At 31.9% G+C, this 19,863-nt stretch overlaps 1 protein-coding gene across 1 annotated transcript; it reads right to left on the bottom strand.

Annotated features, from left to right (window-relative positions):
- Nucleotides 1-9,038: 9,038 nt before the first annotated feature.
- LOC115723562 (B3 domain-containing transcription factor VRN1-like) lies at nucleotides 9,039-16,052 on the bottom strand. Its single transcript, XM_061103613.1, has 5 exons — nucleotides 15,898-16,052; nucleotides 10,284-10,581; nucleotides 10,057-10,206; nucleotides 9,804-9,961; nucleotides 9,039-9,648 (listed from the first exon to the last, which is right to left on the bottom strand). Exons 1-5 carry the CDS (start codon nucleotides 15,913-15,915, stop codon nucleotides 9,385-9,387), a joined length of 888 nt encoding a protein of 295 aa, XP_060959596.1. The 5' UTR covers nucleotides 15,916-16,052; the 3' UTR covers nucleotides 9,039-9,384.
- Nucleotides 16,053-19,863: the final 3,811 nt, after the last annotated feature.

Here is a 19,863-nt window from a genome sequence, read left to right as displayed (position 1 = left end):
TACGGTGTTCATATATATATTATATATTCGTTTTCGGGTTCATATATACATTCATATTATATATATTCATATTATATATATACATTTTCATACGTATAGACTTATATACATTCAGTTTATATATATATTCATATACATTCTGTTTATATATACATTCAGTTTATATATATATTCATATACAGTTTATAAATATATATATATTTTTCTTCATTTCATTACGTATATATATTATATATATATGTTCATATATTCATTATATCATATTATTTATATACCTAAATGCTATATATAAATATATACATATATACATTTCATGATTATATATATACATACGGTACATTATTTTATTTTCTGTATATATATGTATATATGTTTATATATACATTATACATTCTGAATCAATACATTCATATATTAATATAGATTGTTCTAAAGCATGAAAACTCATTTAGAAAAAAAAAAAACAAAGAAAGCTCAAAAAAAAAATATTCGGACCCGAAATTTTTGGTGATCTTAAAGTCTTTGTTTTACGTGTTTTCGATGCATGAAATCTATATGAATGTCTTAATTTTTGCATTTAGATTCATTTGAAAAAAAAAAAAAAATTGGAGTTTTTGGTCCGTTGGTTGTTTTATTTCATTTTTCTTTTTTCGGTGTTTATTTCGAATTCTATATACATCACTATATTCATATAGTATTATAGATCGATCTAAACATGTGAAAAATCATTGAAATTTGAAAATTAATTTTTTAAGAACTCATACGGACTAGAAATTTTTTATTAAAATTAAAGTCCAATTTTTACGTGTTTTAATTGCCTAAAACCGACATGAATCTCTTTATTTATGCATGGAGATTCAAATGGGAGTGATTCCATGAATTTTTATCGTCGGAGTTCGTTTTCCTGTTCGGGTTTGGGTCGGGGCAGTTTTCTTTTTTTTTAAAATAAAAAAAAAGGAAAATTTCAAATTTTTATTTATTTGGAATATTAATTATTTTCCTATTTTGTGTTAATTTAGTCAATAAATTACATTCATTCAATTTCCATTTTTAATTTAATACATATATTTTGAATTAATATGTTATTTAGTATAAATTGAAAATGGAAATTTGTTTTAAATTGGTAATTAATTACATGATTTATTTAGGCATGTAATAATTGTGCATTTAATTATTTATTACCAAATTTATGTAATTTATTGTTTAAATTAATAAAAGTTGAAAAAAATCTGCCATTAAGTATATTCTTTAATTTTGCATTTAATTCATTTCATATAATTAATTGTACTAATTTGTATATTTACCTTATTTATACAAATTAATTATTAGTGCAAATATTTAAGATATTATATGGTCATAAATGCATAATTAATTATATATTATGGAATTAAGCATTTAATTTATTATCATACAATTATTGTATTTATTTGGCAAATTTATTTTTAATACAATTAAATGCTATACATAAATTCCTTTTATAGTGCTAGATATATTTAGAAATATTCAAACATTAAGATAGGTTGAATATTTTATTTCGCACATTAAGTTTCATAAAACTTCATAAAATTATTCATAAAATATTCATAAAACTTCCTAAAATGAATAAAATATGAATAAAATGTAAGTAATTTTGTGGTTTGACATAAGAAAACATGAATTTGGGACAAATGCTCATATCTAGAACGGTTTTTAATGATCTTCGGACGACCACACTAGGAGCACTAATCTCAGTGATTGTCTATTATGTTAATAACGAAATTACTTTTAGGTAGAGCCCAATACCTAATGTCAAGTGAAAATATAATTTTATATAATTAGGGAGTAAGCCAGCATCCTTATTTGTATAAAATTATATATTAATTAAAATTCACCTTAATGGACATAACTTGTAATTAATTATATAGGTATAATAATTTTACCCCACAGGGATTTTATTATATTTATATAATTAATTAGGATAATATGTTAAATTAAATTCTCTTAATTTACCCCACAGGGAGTTATGGGGATTTAATTTAATAGTGTTATCAAAAATTTAATAAAGATAGATAATAAACCTTCATTTTCCTTAACTAATTGTTTAATTAAATCTATCATAAAGTTCATCTAATTTTATTAAATTTAAAATTTAGCCCACAGGCAATTTTAGATTTAGTAAAATTTTAATCTTCAGTTTATACTTTAGTGTCTAGTGAACCACATAATTTTAAATAATTAGGGAGTAGCCACAGCATCCTTAATTATATAAAATTATATATATTAAGTGGATTAAGATCACATAATGGACATGAATTATGTGAACATAATAATCTTACCCTACAGGGATTTTATTATATTTACATAATTAATATGTTAAATTAAATTCTCTTAATTTATCCCACAGGAAATTATGTAGATTTAATTTAATAATTTTATCATAAAGTATAAAATTTTGAAACATTTATAAATAATTAAGTGTTTCATACCTTTCATTGAGATAGAAATATTAAACTTTAAGTTTTTCATAAATTGTATAAATCTATCATAATCTACATCTAAATCTAATCTTATTAAATTAAAAATTTAGCCCACAAGCAATTTTTGTTTAATAAGATTTCATATGTAAGCATGTTTATTCATTGGTAAAAACATGATTCATTTAAACCTCAAAACTATATATGTAATTTTATTACATCACTATTCATAAATTTCTTCCATACCAGTAGAAATTTCCAAAAATTTATTCGATAACTTAATCTAAAATGTACGATTTTTCTTGTATAATTAAGAAAAATAAATCACACTTTATTATCACCAATAAATTTTAATTTATTGTGTATGAATTCATTCTAATATAGTTAATGTGATTATTAACACATAGTGGATTATTTTAGATTGTTATTCCACATTCATAATTTCTTGCAAGGTTTACAAATAAACCTAAGAAAGTTAGTAACTGTGAGCAAATCTTATCCACATACAAGATAAGTTCTCACATTTAGAAGTTTAAGGAACAAGCAATATAGTAGTGGCTTTGTTTTAAAATTGGCAAAGACCTTTATGTTCCAAGATTCTATTGAAACTTGATTTAGACACATTTGGAGGTCTTTACTACAAATGATGTCACTCATAAAGATATGCAAGTTCAATCTGACAATAAGAAATGTGTTATTAATAAGAATTCTTCTACATTATAGCACCAAAAAAATTATGGAACATATCTCCATAAATAGAATAAATGTTAGTAAATGGTGGGGATCTTCATTACACTTGATTTTACTAACTTTATTTAGAACTTGTGTGAATTTCATTAAGAATATGTATTCCAACAAGTCAAAATCGGTGCATACTAGAATTCTATCATATTAGAAATCATACAAGTCAATTAATTTTGAAGACATGGACTCAAATTTTGCATCTCATTTTTAACGATTACTCACATAAATAATTTTTCTACAAAAGTATAGATTTATATGTTTCAAAGACATTTAAATCTTAAGTAGAGAAATGGTGCATTTTGCATATTAAGATAGTGAGATCAAATATAAAATGGAGAATACTACATTAAAATTCGTGAGTATGGATAACCTCCCAGTCTATTTGTAAAGTTTCTTTAAAAGCATGGGTTCATTGCCCGATACATATGCTTGGTACACCCAAATTATAGTGTGTAACAGATTTAAGAAACTAAGCATTTTTTAGACATGGGGTGGAGCCTACATAGCAAACTCCAATCTTTCCTAAATCTTTGTCTATTGATACTCAACAATGGGGTGTACATATCGAATCGTGTTCTAACCAAAGTTGTTTCTCAAACATATTTTGAGTTGTGATAAGGTTGAAAACCGACTTGATGACATGTACACATTTTATAAATACCCATATATAGTTAGAGTACAATTGTCAAAGAAAAGATCTTGACCCAAAACCATAAATGAGCATATTTCATTTGAAAAGCTATAAGGTTTAAGGGTTACATATTTTATTATCCATCTCACAACACTAGAACTGTAGAATTAAGAATTGACTTGATCAGTGGGAGTGATCAATCTAGGAACTTAGTTTCCGAGAAAGATCATTCATATTTTCTCAAACTTCCACCTCAAGTGTTAGATTAATTATGATTCACAACAACCCTTAAGATTAATGGTTATTGAGAATTCATAACTAATCATTAATAATATACAAGTCATTGGTAAAATTCTAATAAGTTATGTTATTTAGTAATTGCTTACAATTTCTAAAATAACATGTTATTGAACCATTTGCTCTTTTAAGAGTTTGTTGGTCCATCCTTAAGATGACTTATTAGAACGATAAGATCAATGTTTTCTAGTGATTACATTTTGTACAATAAGAGTTCAACTACAATATTAATTTGAGACACAAATTAAATTATAGAATGATAAAGAATTGAAGTTGTAGTACAATATGCCACGAATGAAGAAATGAATATCTTAAAGAGCAATAAAGTTTATCTTTAGTAAAGTTGCCTAATGGTGTGGAGAACATTAATTAAGCATAAGTTTTTTCACCAATAATATTCATTAGGCAACATTGAGAAACATAAAGATATAAAAGAATATTCATTGCTAAGAAGTTCATTTTGAAATAAGAATCAGTAATAAATGAGATTTACATTCTCACTTGTTTTTATAAAAGATTCTATTATAGACCTTGGCATTTGTTGCATGTTTTAATTCATCAATCAATTCCAAACAGTGAACTAGAGGAGAAGGTATATAGACTGCCATAAAGATTTTCCTCTAATAAGTGGTGAACATATGCAAGCTTAAAGTGTCTACTTATAGATTAAAACAAACATCTCACAAATTGGTATTATATCATCTTTTCCTTTAGGTTTGAAAAGAGAATTATGGAAATAATTATATACCAGAAGGTTAGTGGGAGTAATATTTGTTTTATACGTAGACAATATGTTACTTGCAAATGATGATAAAAGTTTTCTATATAAGTTGAAATAATTCATATCTCAAATTATTATTTTGAGATAATGCATATAAATAACATATATAATTTTAATTAATTAGAGAGTAGCCACAGCATCTCTGATTAAATAAAATTATGTATTATTCATCTGATATAACTTTTATCTTTAAGTGTGATAAATTCAACTCGAACCAAACATGCGAAAAATGATGTCCAGAGTGAGAATAAATTAAGAACATTCATTTGCTTCTATTTTAGAAGCCTAATGTATGCCTAAGAGTCTGAATAAGACTTTGCATTACATTTGTTTCAGGATCGTTAAGTAGTATCAGAATAACTAAAGTTAAGACCACTTTATTCTTCATACAAAGTGATGAGGTGTCTTTAAGATACTAAAAATCATATTCATACATATTTTGCTAAGATGAATTGACCATCTGGAAATATAGTTAACCAATTAGATTCTAACGTACTTCACTGGTTGTATTGATTCACGTAAATTAATATTTTATTACGTCCTTAAGATTACCAGTAAGTTATATTGTAGAGAATCTTGATTGTTATTTCCACTATAGAAGTCAGATTCATTTATTGTTTTGAGGATACATCTCGTATGATGTATTATAGAGTTTCATAGTAGGCCTAGAGTTCAGAATTACAGTTTCATTAGGCCATTAAGAAAATTTTGCGATAAATTCAGCTACAATATTTATGGCTAATAACTCTAAGAGTACTAGTCGAAGCTAGCATATCGACATTAAGTATTTAGCCATAAAAAGGCGTGATAAGTGGTCATTAATCACGCAAGCTGAATTGAGTGATCGCATAGATCCTTGACTAAAGGCATGCCGCAACACAAATTCAAGGATCATAAAGTAAATATGGGATTCAATTAACCCATATGCAGTTTTTTTTTTATTTATTTGTACAACCAAAAATTATTTAATGAAACTCTAATTTCGATATTTTCTCATATTTATGTGCACCTTAATTTCATCTGAGAAAATTATCGTAAGAGGACCTGAATAAACATAAGGGTTAGGGTTTATTCGCTTAAGTATATTGCCACATAAAGTACATTGTTATATAGTAAATGTATTGTAATACATGGAAGATAATACTCGATTCATAATGAGGACATGTCGCTATGATTCGTATGTTTATTATATAATGAGGAACGTTAGGTTTGAATATTTAGTTTAAATGCTGACCAAGTGGGAGAATATTAGAATATTTTATTTATGGAAATTATTTTCTAATTAAGGAAATGATTTTCTATTTAAGGAAATAAATAAATAATTGATTTTCTGATAAATGAATATTTTATATTCATTGAATCTGGACAAAATCAATTATGTAATATTCTATATATGGTCAGATTTCTATATTCATTACCTGATTTGATTTCCTGAATTAATTGTCAAAATATTCTGACAATTAATGTGGCGCAGATACTGATGGAGTATCTCACCTATAAATATAGGGTCTCAGTCCCCGAGCTCCTCACTCATTCTGTTCATAACAGCAAATTCCATCTAAAGAGAGTTGAGAGAGCGAGGAAGCCCGATTACCCATGGTAGTCAATTTCCTTTGTAGATCAAAGCTTATGTGGGTTTGAAGCTCAAGATTCAATGGCTGGAGGTATTTCGATCCTTATTCATAGTGTATATATGTTTGATTAATTCCGCACTTTATACTTAAACATATATATTTCAGTTTATACATATAAATGTCTAACAAGAAATACTAGGAAAACCCCGCTGGCATTGGAACCTATGCTCTTGTACAAGACAAAGGGAGGCAAAAATGGGTGTGACCCAAAAAACTCTCGTGCCCCTGAACCTCCTTAAAAAACCACGAATCAAGCTAACAGACCTTCTCAGGCGCAGAAGACGCCAACGCCTCTAGGCTTAGACGTCCTTCAACCCAGATAGGCCTTGCAATGCCAAAGGATAATGGTACAATTTAAATGAGATTAATACTCTAATTAAAACGTTGTTAGGTTTCATACTTATCGGTTGTCGCATTAGACAACGATAGTGATATTAGACTGCCTCGTTAAGCGACAGTGTGATTAAATCTGTACCTGGATGTATACTGTTTATGTTTTCAATTTTCTTGCTGAGTCTTTATGAATCATGGGTACTTTATAGTGCAGGTTAGAAAGAACCGAGCTAGATCAGCCATGAGTTAGAGGTTTTTTCTGGTAAATGTACATATTAGCTTATTTGATCGGCGACACCGACAGGGGCGGAGCCAGGATGAAAAATTAAGGGGGGCCAAATTGTGTATATATTTAAGTGACAAATATTTCAAAATATATTATTAATTTATGATTAAAATACAAATATATAACATCTCTCTTGCATATTACGAAAGTCATTTATAAGTAAATTTACACTAAATTTTTTAATATTTTTTTTTGAGTAATTTGCAGTATAAATACTTAAGTTTAATTCTCTGTTGTAGATAAATACCCAAGTTTAATTTTTGACGGTAATAATACCTAAGTTATATTTCTAGAACTTTTGTAGGTACATGATCGTTAAGTGTCAAGTTATTATCCAAATGTCATTTTTTATTGATATATTTAAATTAATTTTTAATAAAAAATAAAAAATTTATTGACCTGAACTAATTAGGAATTGTTACATGGCAATTGACTTGACACTTAACGGTTAGGTACCTACAGAAATTTTAGAAATATAACTAAGTATTATTACCGTTAAAAATTGAACTTAGATATAAAGTTAAACTTAGGTATTATGCCACAAATTACTCTTTTTCTTTCAATATATACTAATAAACAATCACTTAAAAATTGCATCTAAAGTGTAATTTTTATTATATTTATAGTTGAATAGATAAACATATTTTAATTAGCTTTCAACTAAGCTGCTATGGTGACTAGATTAGGAAAACAGACTACTTAATATTATTAGGTAAGAAAAAATAAATATTGTAAAAAGGAAACATAATTTTTTTTATAAAAAATAGAAAGAAATTGTATTTAATTTAGCATTTAACTTTCTAATGACAAAAACAAAATTAAAAATTTGAAATTTTAGTTTGACTTTTTTGTGAATGGGGGCCACCATATAATAAATACCAAAAAAAAAAAGTTCACACTATAGCCTTAAGTGTGCATCCGACCCTGGGCACCGAGTAATTAGGGTTTTCATTTACGACAACTCTAAAAAGTATAAGTATATGGTTGTAATGTTTTAACAGAGTATTTGTAAACCTTTTTAAATTTAGGCGACTGTGAAACATCGTCAATAATTCTTCTTACTAATGACGACAGGTTTCAAGTGCTAGTAAAAAATTTGCCGACTTTTTTTTACCGACACCTATTCTACCTAGTTTTGTGACGATCGAATAGGCTTTGGTCTTAAAGATCGACGAAAATACTATACCTAGTCATAAATTGTAACAAACTCAAAAGAAGAAAAAAAATGTTATATGTATAAATAAGTGTTTAATTTTATTTTAGATTATGTTGTTTATATAATTAAGAATGAAATACACATTTATGGTAAAAAATAATATAATTTTATACAAACTATTAATACAAATTAATATTAAACATATTATTGTATTAAATTATATCAATATAATACAATATAATCTAACACTACAGACCAAATGAGCTTTTGATCTACTATTAAATTACTATTTTTTACAGTTAAATATTTATTGTATATGTATTTTTTAAATATATATATACACAAAAGAAATTTTAATGGTTACATCAAATATATAACTATGATGGTTATATTTACTTTAAACCATTAGATCATTATTAGACGATTGTGATTAATTTAAAATTTTACTAAAAATAATTAATTTGTAACTTGATATTTAATCTGAATTTATTTATTTTTTAAAATAAAGAAATAAAAAAATTATAAATATTGATTTTTGAAAAGGTTTTATAAAATATTTTTATCAAAAAATAAATTTATTTTAAGTATATAATTAATTTAAGTCTAAAAATAAAAAATTTACCTATTAATTACCTATTATAGCAAGTCATAAAAAAATGTATAATTAAAAATATTAAATATTTCACAAAAATATTAAAATTAAAAATAATTAAATATATTTTTTAAAAAAATATATATTTTTAAAATAAAAGATACATATAAAATAATCTAATTAACTAAAACACATAATATACTAATATTAGGGTACATGAACAAAATAAAGAAAGAAGAAAAAGGAAGGAATTGGTAATTATCTGAAGAATTGATATGGGTGGTAAAGTGCTTTCAAGTGAAGTTAGAGATCAAATTGGGCATGGCTTAAGAGAATTCACAAACACCAATAACATGTACAAAAGGAATCATTTTAATCCTGATATGTCACTTAAAGCAACCTAAAGAAACAACCCCTTAGCTGGGGCAAATTGTAGCTAAAGTAATTAAATAAGTAGAAAATTATAACAACAATTTATTACAGAGGCAGACCATTTTGTCTAAATATGGTAACTTTCATCTGAAGTTGATTCCTCTGTATCAGCTCAAATATGCACACATCACTTGGCTGAAGACAATTCCCTCTTGCAAATGCAGCCCATCCACTAGAAAACCTATACTCTAACCCAACTGATCTCTTATTAACAGTTAAGTTCACAAGCCAATTTTTCTCACCAACCCAAAAAGTTACAGTTTGTGCCTTTTTCTCAAAATAAAGGTTTCCAAAAGCCATTGGAATATACTGCACAAACAAGAAGTACCATACAAACATTCATGACTAGTAGTCTCTTGATCATGATATGAAAAAACAAAAGATGAACACAAAGATATAATGATAATAAAGTATATGTGTCCTTATATTGATTGATGTGTATAAGTAACATTTTCTCTACATACCGGTCTTCCTCCATACACCTGAGATGATCTCAAATTCACTTGGAGGTAAGGATTGTTTGAGATGAATTTGCTGGCTGCTTCAGAAGATGAAAGCCTCTTATTATTACTGCCTTGATTGTCATCAGTATTTGCTTCAGATTTCACCTTCATAAACTTGTCTGCATTAAATTTATAAGCAAAATATGTATATAAGCTAAGTTTTCTAGGGGAATGTTTGACATTATATTCTTGATTCATATAGACTTAAAATTACCTGAAGGTTCAACTATTTCTTTCTTTGCAATTAAGTCCTGTGAAACCATACTTTCTTTATCATTACTATTGTTGGTAAAAGAAGGTTCAATTTTCACACAAGGGGTTATCTTTGGCTTGGATGGTGTAGTTGAACTTCTCATATATGCAGCTGAAAACAACAATTGTATATATTAACTCTGTAGCCATATTGGTTAGGAGCATTATAGAACAGGGTTTTTGTTTTACCTGGTATTGGTAACATAGGGGAATTTGCTACACCATTTTCATGAAAAATAACCACTTCAAATAATACTATTCCAATGCTCTTTCTCAAAACAAAGGCACAAACATCACCTACTTTCAAGTAATTGTCTTCAACAAACGCCTTCCAACCACGTTCGATCCTGGTTTTCGAAGTTACTCTATCCGGTCTAACATAGTATTTAACAGACCAAGTTCTCCCATCCTGAACCTTAAGGATCATATCTTGAGAACTACTACTGATCCTGAAGAGGTACTCTTTTGCAAAGAAAGATGGTATAACCTTGGCACAAGAGTAAAATCAATGTGAGAAACATATTTGAAAAGATAAAGTTGTGATTAAGAAGCTTATTAATTACCATATTATAACTGGATTGGATCCAACATATGATGGGTGCATGGGAACTATGAAAAAGGGGTTTTCAGATTCAAAATCTTTTGAGTTAAAGAATGCACTGAAAGCAATTACACAAAACTCAGCTCAAAAGTGAGGCTGAGAAGAAAGGTTTTCATTTATACTCTGATGAAGAATACAAGCACTAATAACAAAGTGACATGTGGCCCTAGTGTTGGTGCCAAGGGAACAACCAAAACAGAAAAAAGAAAAATAGGAAACAATACTAACAATATCTGATAGTGACATTAAACAGAGTATTAATACTAAGCATGAATTAATTAACTTTCTTAACACCACCCCTCAAACAAGAGGGTGAGTGTCTCACACCGAGTTTGGAAACCAAGTAGTTGAATCTTGAATGAGAAAGAGGCTTTGTCATACAATCTGCTACTTGATCAGCTGAAGGAATGTATCTTACTTCCAATGACTTGTTCAGTACCTTATCTCTCACAAAGTGTATGTCGATCTCTATATGCTTAGTACGGGCATGATACACAGGATTTGAAGCTAAGGCACTAGCACTCATATTGTCACACCAAGTAATGGAACAAGTAGGCAGAGGAAATTTGATTTCTTTAAGTAAGGACTCGATCCAAGTTAGTTCTGCACTAACATGAGCAAGTGCTCTGTACTCAGATTCAGTACTGGATCTTGAAACAACTGCCTGTTTCTTTGATGACCAGGACACAAGGCTTTCTCCAAAATAGACACAATACCCGCCAACAGATCTTCTGTCATCAACATTGCTGGCCCAGTCAGCATTTGAGTACCCAGTGAGATTGAGTCTGTCACTACAACAGATATGAAGACCTTGAAAGCTAGTGCCTTTGAGATATCTTAGGATCCTTTTAGCAGCAGTCCAATGAGAAGTTGTTGGAGCTTTAAGGAATTGACTAAGGGAGTTGACAGCATAGCTTATATCGGGTCTGGTGTGGTTCAAGTACTGCAAGGCTCCAATAAGACTTCTGTAGATAGTTGGATCTTCCATTGGTTTCCCATCTGCTAGTGACAATGATTTTCCAGTAGCTATTGGAGTAGGACATGGCTTTAGATGTTGCAGATTGTTCTTTTCCAGCAGATCTTCTATATATTTTGTTTGGGTGAGATACAGGCCAGTTTCATTTCTGGTAACTTCAATGCCCAAAAAGAAGTGAAGGGCCCCAAGATCTTTAAGTGTAAACAGCCTGTTAAGCCTTTCAATGAATCTGTCTAGATGAATCTTGTTGTTACCTGTGACTATAATGTCATCAACATAGATCAATACAAGAATAATGACATCATGGCTGATATAGAAGAACAAAGATGTATCGGCCTTTGAGTTGCTGAAGTTCCATGACAGCAGGGTGTTTTCAATTTGTCAAACCATGCCCTCGGGGCTTGTTTGAGTCCATACAAGGACTTGAGTAACTTACACACATGGTCAGGTTTTGTTGGATCTTCAAAACCTTCTGGTTGGCACATGTAGACATCTTCTTCCAGATGACCATTCAAAAATGCATTGTTTATGTCCAGTTGTCTAACATCCCAGCCTTTTGACATAGCAATGCTTAGCACAATTCTTACAGTACTTGCTTTGACAACTGGACTAAATGTCTCTCCATAATCCAACCCTGCTCTTTGATGAAACCCCTGGGCCACAAGTCTTGATTTGTACCTTTGAAAAGATCCATCTGCATTTCTTTTGATTTTGTGCACCCATTTACACCCAATCAGATTACCAGCTTCTGACCTTGGAACTATAATCCAAGTTTTATTTCTTTTAAGAGCTACAATTTCATCATTCATGGCTCCATTCCACCCTCTATGCTGCAAAGCCTCAGGTACAATTCTTGGTTCTTCAGCAATTGGTTCCCACTTGGCTTGACTCAGGTAAGTTTTTGGTTTGAATATCCTAGCTTTTGACCTCGTGATCATGTGATGTGTAGGACCAATGTGAAGACTGTGAGTTGCATATGTCGAGGCTTCTGTATTTTGTTCTGCAGGTTCAGGATCAGCACTTGTGGAATTTTCATTTAGAGGCATCTGCTGTATGCAAAATTCATCTGCACTGGAACCAGCAGGAACGATTTCTGGTGTAATAGTTCCATGATCAAGTCAGTCAAAGTTTAGTTGAGATGAGTTTGTATGATTTACCTGATTTGAAGAAGTTGCTGCTGTAGGAGTTAAATCATGATGAGCTCGAGATGGTACAGAGGAATTGGTATTTTGTGACACAGAGGTGAAGTGTTTGAAGTGAAAATTAGGAAGCTGAGACCATGACTCGTTGTGAATAACAAGTTGTTTTTCAGGAGCTTGAGTATTCAGAAAGCCAGATTGGAATGGAAACATATTTTCATTAAATACAACATTTCGAGAGATATAAACTCTCCCTGTTGTACTCAAACATTTGTAACCTCTATATGAATCATTGTATCCTAGATTCACACACCTCAATGAATGGAATTGAAACTTGTGATTTTGGTATGGCCGAATGCAATGATAACATGCTGAACCAAATGTTTTGATTTGTTTATAATTTGGTTTTCTGCAATATAAAGTCTCGAAAGGAGTTTTGTTGTGTAAAACAGGTGTTGGCAATCTATTAATCAAGTAAACTAAATTTTGAAAAGCATCTACCCAAAATTTAAGTGGCATACTAGATTGAGCAAGGAGTGTCAATCCCATCTCAACTATGTGCCTGTGCTTCCTTTCAGCTCTTCCATTTTGAGCTGAAGTGTGAGGACATGAGTGCTGAAAATGAATGCCATTTGTTCTAACAAGTGTCTCAAATGCTTGATACTCCCCACCCCAGTCACATTTTATGCTTTTAATTTTTGCATCAAATTGGTTTTCAACAAAGGCTTTGAAATCAATAAAAGCATTTAGTGCATCAGATTTTTGTTTCAATTGATATAGCCATTTGAATCTACTAAAATCATTAATGAAATGTATGTAAAATCTGAAATTGGTATTGGATGCAACTGGAGCAGGCCCCCACAAATCAGTATGAATCAATTCAAGTACCTTAGATGCTCTATAGGAAGACAGTTTAAAGGGTAATGCATGAGATTTGCCTAACTGACAAGCTTCACAAAAATTTTCCATTTCATTCTTTGGAATTTTTACATTGTTCAATTCACACACAAGCTTAAGAACTCTAGTAGATGGATGACCTAGACGTCTATGCCACAAATCCTTCTTGGAATGATAAAAACTAGCTGTATTAACAGCATTTGATTTTGACAGACTCGAAACACCAGTAAAGAACTGAGACTGACTTTGATTGGGACATGGTTTGTTGGCGAATTGATAGAGACCATCTCTAAGCACTCCTTCCAGCAGCACCTTCTTTGTGATGTTGTCCTTCACAAAACAACAATTAGGATGAAATTCAACAAACACACCATTATCAGAAGTTAAACTTGACACACAATAAGTTCTTTGCAATATCAGGAACAAGAAGCATGTTATTCAGCAATAGAGATGCAAACTTAGTATTGGTATTTAGTTTTCCATAACCAAGATGGGAGATATGCAAACCATTACCATTACCAATGATTAGATTTTCCTTACCACCGTATTCCTGTTTCTGCACCATGTTGTTTTCATCAGCTGTCACATGATTACTTGCTCCACTATCCACAAACCAAGCCTCACTGTCGATTGTTTCTGGAGTAGCTGTGTATGCTGTTGGTGCTTGATTTTGTTTTTGATTTGTTTGGCCATGAAGCTTTGGATCAGATCCCATGTAGGCTTCATCATATCTGTTGTAACAGATAGCTGCAGAATGACCATAACGACCACAAACCTGACAAGTTGGTTTAGGTCCATTCGAACGACCACCACGTCCTCTTCCACTGTTACCACCTCCACGATTGTAGCTACTTCGACCTCCTCCTGACTGATTTTGGTGTTGATGACTTCCCTGATTTGAATAAGAATGGTTTCCACGGCCTCTGTTGTTGGGAAAAGAACGATTGGCTAGATTTGCATTTGGAGAAACACTGGGATGAGTCGTTTTGTTGCTGCTGTTGAGACTCAGATTCTGAAGCCTTTCCATCTTGTTGTCAAAGGCAAGGAGAATACCTTGCAGCTCCTGCCATGTTGTTGAAGGTCGAGCTTCGATTTGAAGAACAATGGGCAAATACTCGATATCCAAACCAGAGGTAACATTGGATACAAGTTGATTTTCTGGGTAAGGCTCACCAGCAAGAGCCAAGGAATCAGACCACGCTTTCTTCTGCTTCAGGTAATCTTCCATTGATGTAGAGCCTTTTCGAGTTGTCTGGATTAGGGTACGAGTATCATCGATTCGAGATCTTGAGTGAGCTCCATACAAGTTTTCGAGTGATTTCCACAGAGCAGCAGCAGTATCACATCCCATCACCTCAGTAGCTATACCTTCGGTCATTGAACTGTACAACCAGCCCATTAGTAGCTGGTCACTGACTATCCAGTGTTCATACTCTGGATTAATGGTGAGATCAACACCAGATTCACCTTCAGTTGCTGTTGGTGTTGTGATGAATTCAGTCGGACATGGTCGACTACCATTGATGAAGCCATCAAGATGATGACCTCTGATAACCGTTGAGACCATTGTCTTCCATAGGACATAGTTCTTACGATCCAATTTTAGAGGAAAGGGTTGATTGAGAGTATTGAAAGGCTGTGTGTATGTTGAGTGGGTAACAGGGACAGAAGAGCTAGCAGCACCTGCTGCAGCAGTGGTGGTTCCCTGAGGAGTCTGAGAATTAACAGACATTGGCACGGGCCTTCGTGCTCTGATACCAAGTTAAAGAATGCACTGAAAGCAATTACACAAAACTCAGCTCAAAAGTGAGGCTGAGAAGAAAGGTTTTCATTTATACTCTGATGAAGAATACAAGCACTAATAACAAAGTGACATGTGGCCCTAGTGTTGGTGCCAAGGGAACAACCAAAACAGAAAAAAGAAAAATAAGGAAACAATACTAACAATATCTGATAGTGACATTAAACAGAGTATTAATATTAAGCATGAATTAATTAACTTTCTTAACATTTTGCTCTCTTGAAAGCTTCAGCCTTTTCTTTCCTACTCAACTTCTGATTTCTTATAAATTTTTCAGGTACAGGAAATTCTTCGCAGGCTCAATTTTCTGACAAATCAAAATTCACTGAAAATAGATTCAACACATTACAAACACTACATTGCTTAATCAGTTCTGGGATGATCAATACCTTCTTCAGATTTACCATATGCACTTGTTTTCATTCTCTTGTGGGGCTGAGAACATGGTAATGGAGACTTGCCCCATACTTCAACAGAAATATCATCTTTAGTATCAACATTATGGTTAGGATCAAAAGGATAATCTATCTCAACCATGGTTTTGTTGAATATGATTACATTGAACCGACAGTTCCCTTCATACCGAAACACTAAGTTGTTTCCACGGCTTAAAGAACAATGTTGTGCAAAGGCTTTCCAGCCCTTGTCCATCCATACATTTCCATCACTACTTTTTGTCAACCCAACCTCCCATGTTGATCCACGTGGAAGCTTAAGAAATGCTTGACTCGATAAGGACTCACAATATTTCACCCAAAATGTCTTTGGAATTTGCTGCACAAGAGAAGACATAATAAATTGTTGATGGAGATTAATTATACCACTAAAGTTAAGCATTTGATCTGATGAAGGCACCTTTTTCATGTTGCAGAAACTATGATTAAGTAATATAGGAATTGAAAATTCAACATATATCATACAAGAGACTCACTTTAACATGCCATCCTCTTATTTTGAGAAAACAAAACAAAAACTAGGCTTGAATATATAGTACAGACAGAAATTTTGAGAACTCATGTAAGAAAAAGATACTGTACAATTTTTTCAAATTCAGATGAATCTTACAACAAAATTATGGCTATATAAATAATATATATGTTAAGTCATACTCTAATCTCTGGTGTGGTGTACATACATTATACATACATATATGAATCATAGGAAAATAATGTGTTGAAGCAGAGAAAGAGAGAGAGAGAGTAATAATAATGTATAGTATACTTACTAGCTTGGTATTACCAGGAATTTGGCCAAGAATAATCTTGGAAAAATGGGGAGCAGAAGGAGAAAACATTGTTTGAACCTTGGGAATATGGCTATCACAAGCCATGGTTGAACACGTTTTTTTGTTTTAAAACAAAGAACTCAACTCCAACACACATAAAGCTTTGGTTACCAGTTACCAGTTACCAGTTACCAGTTACCAGTTAAAGTCTTAACTAAGCCTTCAGTCAAAGGCAATATTGGGGTAAACGCAAAGGGAGAGGGTCTCATTAACTTCTACATCAAATTTCTGCTTACTTGTCTTATCACATTTATTCATATAAAACTCTTAATTATTATGAACATAATTCCAAGATTTTATTTTTTATTAATTACTTCTCTGTTGAGGTTTGAACACTTAAAATCAGTGTTACTGTCAGTTTTGACAGTTGGTAAAATCTGTCCAACTAACTTAACTGTTTTACAGTTAAGTTAGTTAGTCTAAACACCTATATATAATGCTGGAAGTGCCCTATGATAGATGATGAGTTGAAGACAAAATTCAGAGGGTTGAGAGAAGAAACAGAAAGAGAGAAACAGAAACTGAGAGTTGTGAGTCTTGTATCTCGATTGAGAAGCATGAGCAAGTCTCCATTGTTGCTTCAGGGTTTTGATCCCTGTTTTGTACCTCTGTTCAGAGTAATAAAATTCATCATCTCAGCCATGATTAAGGCTGCTTTCTCCCGTGGATTAAGCTCATGATCACCTTGATTATGTAGCCCAACCACGTAAGTTCTTTGTGTTCATTTAGTGTTTTCTTGCAAGTTATTTGCATTTGGTTTAATTCTTTTGGTTTTTATGTTGCTGGTTTAGTGCTGTTTGCATTTCTGATCTTTGTATGTTTAATTTGGTGTTGTGTTGGTTCTTGTTGGGAGTTCAAGCCTCCACTAATTGGTATCAGAGCCGAGGTTAATCTCGGTTGTTCAAGAATCAAATCAGTTCTTCAAAGAACTCACCAAGAAGATCAAGAATGTCCAGCTCAAAGTTTGAAATTGACAAGTTCAATGGTACCAATGACTTTGGTCTATGGAGAATCAAAATGAAAGCACTGTTGGTACATCAAGGTATTTCAGAGGCCTTGAATCTAGAAGCTCTTGCAGCTATTGATGATAAGAAGAAGAAGTTCGAAATAGAAACTAAAGCACACGAAGTGCAATTTTGCTCGGTTGGGTGATGAAGTTTTAAGAGAAGTCCTCGAAGTGAGGAGAAAGCCTTGGGATTGTGGGAAAAGCTATCTGAGATTTACATGAAGAAATCCCTAGCCAACAAACTATATCTCAAGAAGAAACTGTACACTCTAAGAATGGATGAATCAAAGGAATTAAGAAAGCATCTTGATGACTATAACAAGATTGTATTGGATCTGTGCAACATTGGGGTAAAGATTGATGATGAAGATCAAGCAATTATTTTGCTAAGTTCATTGCCTAAAAACTATGAACATTTTGTTGACACCTTTGTCCTATGGGAAAGACTCACTTTCACCATGACGAAGTCGAAAAACACTAAGTTCTAAAGAGATTCAAAGAAAGGATGACAACAAGATTGAATCAAATGGGGAAGGTTTATTCACCGGAGAAGCGGAAGCACGAAAAGAGAGTATAAAGGGAACAAGAATCATCATGGGAATGGAGGATACAAGGCAAGATCTGGTTCGAGAAATGCGACGGGAAACAATGCTACTATTGCAAAAAGGAAGGGCACTTTAGGTATGATTGTCTTGCTCTCAAAGCCAAATTGAAGAGAGAGCAAAACAAGAAAAGCAAGTTCAAGGGAGAAGGCGACCTAGGCTAACACAGATGGTTATGAGTCTGCTGATGTACTTGTTGCATCAAGCATAAAGTCTGGTGAAGAATGGATACTAGACTCGGGTTGTTCATTTCACATGACACCAAATGACAAACTGTTCAACACACTGTCTAATGAACAAGGTGGAAGTGTCCTATTGGGAAACAACAAATCATGCAAGATTGAAGGAATTGGATCAGTACAAATGAAAATGCATGATGGTGAAATTAGAACTCTGCAACAAGTAAGGTATGTACCTGATCTAAAGAGAAACTTACTTTCAATTGGTGCTTTTGATAAAAATGGCTATACTGTTAAGATAGATGATGGCACACTGAAAGTTACTAGAGGATCACTTGTTGTTGCCAAAGGCAAACTCAAAAATGGAATTTATTTTCTTGATGGGCACTTTCTACATTGGTCTGTTTGCACCGGTAATAGACAAATCACTGATGAATAGTATAAAAATGTGGCATCTTAGGCTGGGACATGTAAGTGAAAGAGGATTGATGGAACTTGACAAACAAGGTGTATTCAAAGGTGGTCTAAAAGAAAAACTAGAATTCTGTGAATCTTGTGTGTTAGGGAAAAGTTGCAAAGTAAAATTTCCTAAAGGAATGCATACGACTACAGAAAAATTAAGCTACATACATTCAGACCTATGGGGCCCTTCTAAGATTCAAACATTAGGGGGTGCAAACTATTTCCTTAGTATCATTGATGATTACTCTAGGAAAGTCTGGGTATTCTTGCTTAAAAATAAGAATCTAGCATTTGAAACCTTTGTAAATTGGAGAACAATGATTGAGAAACAAACAGGGTGTTACATTAAGGTTTTAAGGACTGATAATGGACTCGAATTTTGCTCAGAAGAGTTCAAGAGCTACTGTACAAAAGAAGGCATTAGAAGACACAACACAGTTGTCATAAATCCACAACAAAATGGATTGGCTGAAAGGATGAATAGAACTCTTCTTGAAAGAGTAAGATGTATGTTGAATAGTGCTGGTTTGGAAAGGAAGTTTTGGGGAGAAGCACTAAAGACAGCCTGTTATTTAATCAACAGGTGTCCCTCAACAGCAATCAACTTCAAAACTCCACAAGAAATGTGGACTGGTCAAATTCCTAAGTATGAACATCTAAAGGTATTTGGATGCACAGCCTATGCACACATTAGGCAAGACAAACTTCAACCTAGAGCCATCAAGTGTCTATTCCTAGGCTATCCTGATGGGATCAAGGGATACAAGTTATGGTGTCTTGAAAATGGTTTTAAGAGGTGTATCATAAGTAGGGATGTTGTG

The sequence above is a fragment of the Cannabis sativa genome, chromosome 9, assembly GCF_029168945.1.
Source record: "Cannabis sativa cultivar Pink pepper isolate KNU-18-1 chromosome 9, ASM2916894v1, whole genome shotgun sequence".
Taxonomy (NCBI): Eukaryota; Viridiplantae; Streptophyta; class Magnoliopsida; order Rosales; family Cannabaceae; genus Cannabis; species Cannabis sativa.
Note: the sequence above shows the minus strand (reverse complement) of the source record. Positions and strands in the feature narration are given on the sequence as shown.

Coding starts and splice junctions, on each gene's coding strand:
- LOC115723562 (XM_061103613.1), bottom strand. Junction 10,207..10,283: donor CCCTATGTTACCAATACCAG/GTAAAACAAAAA, acceptor TGTTGTTTTCAG/CTGCATATATGAGAAGTTCA. Junction 9,649..9,803: donor AGGTGTATGGAGGAAGACCG/GTATGTAGAGAA, acceptor TTGTTTGTGCAG/TATATTCCAATGGCTTTTGG.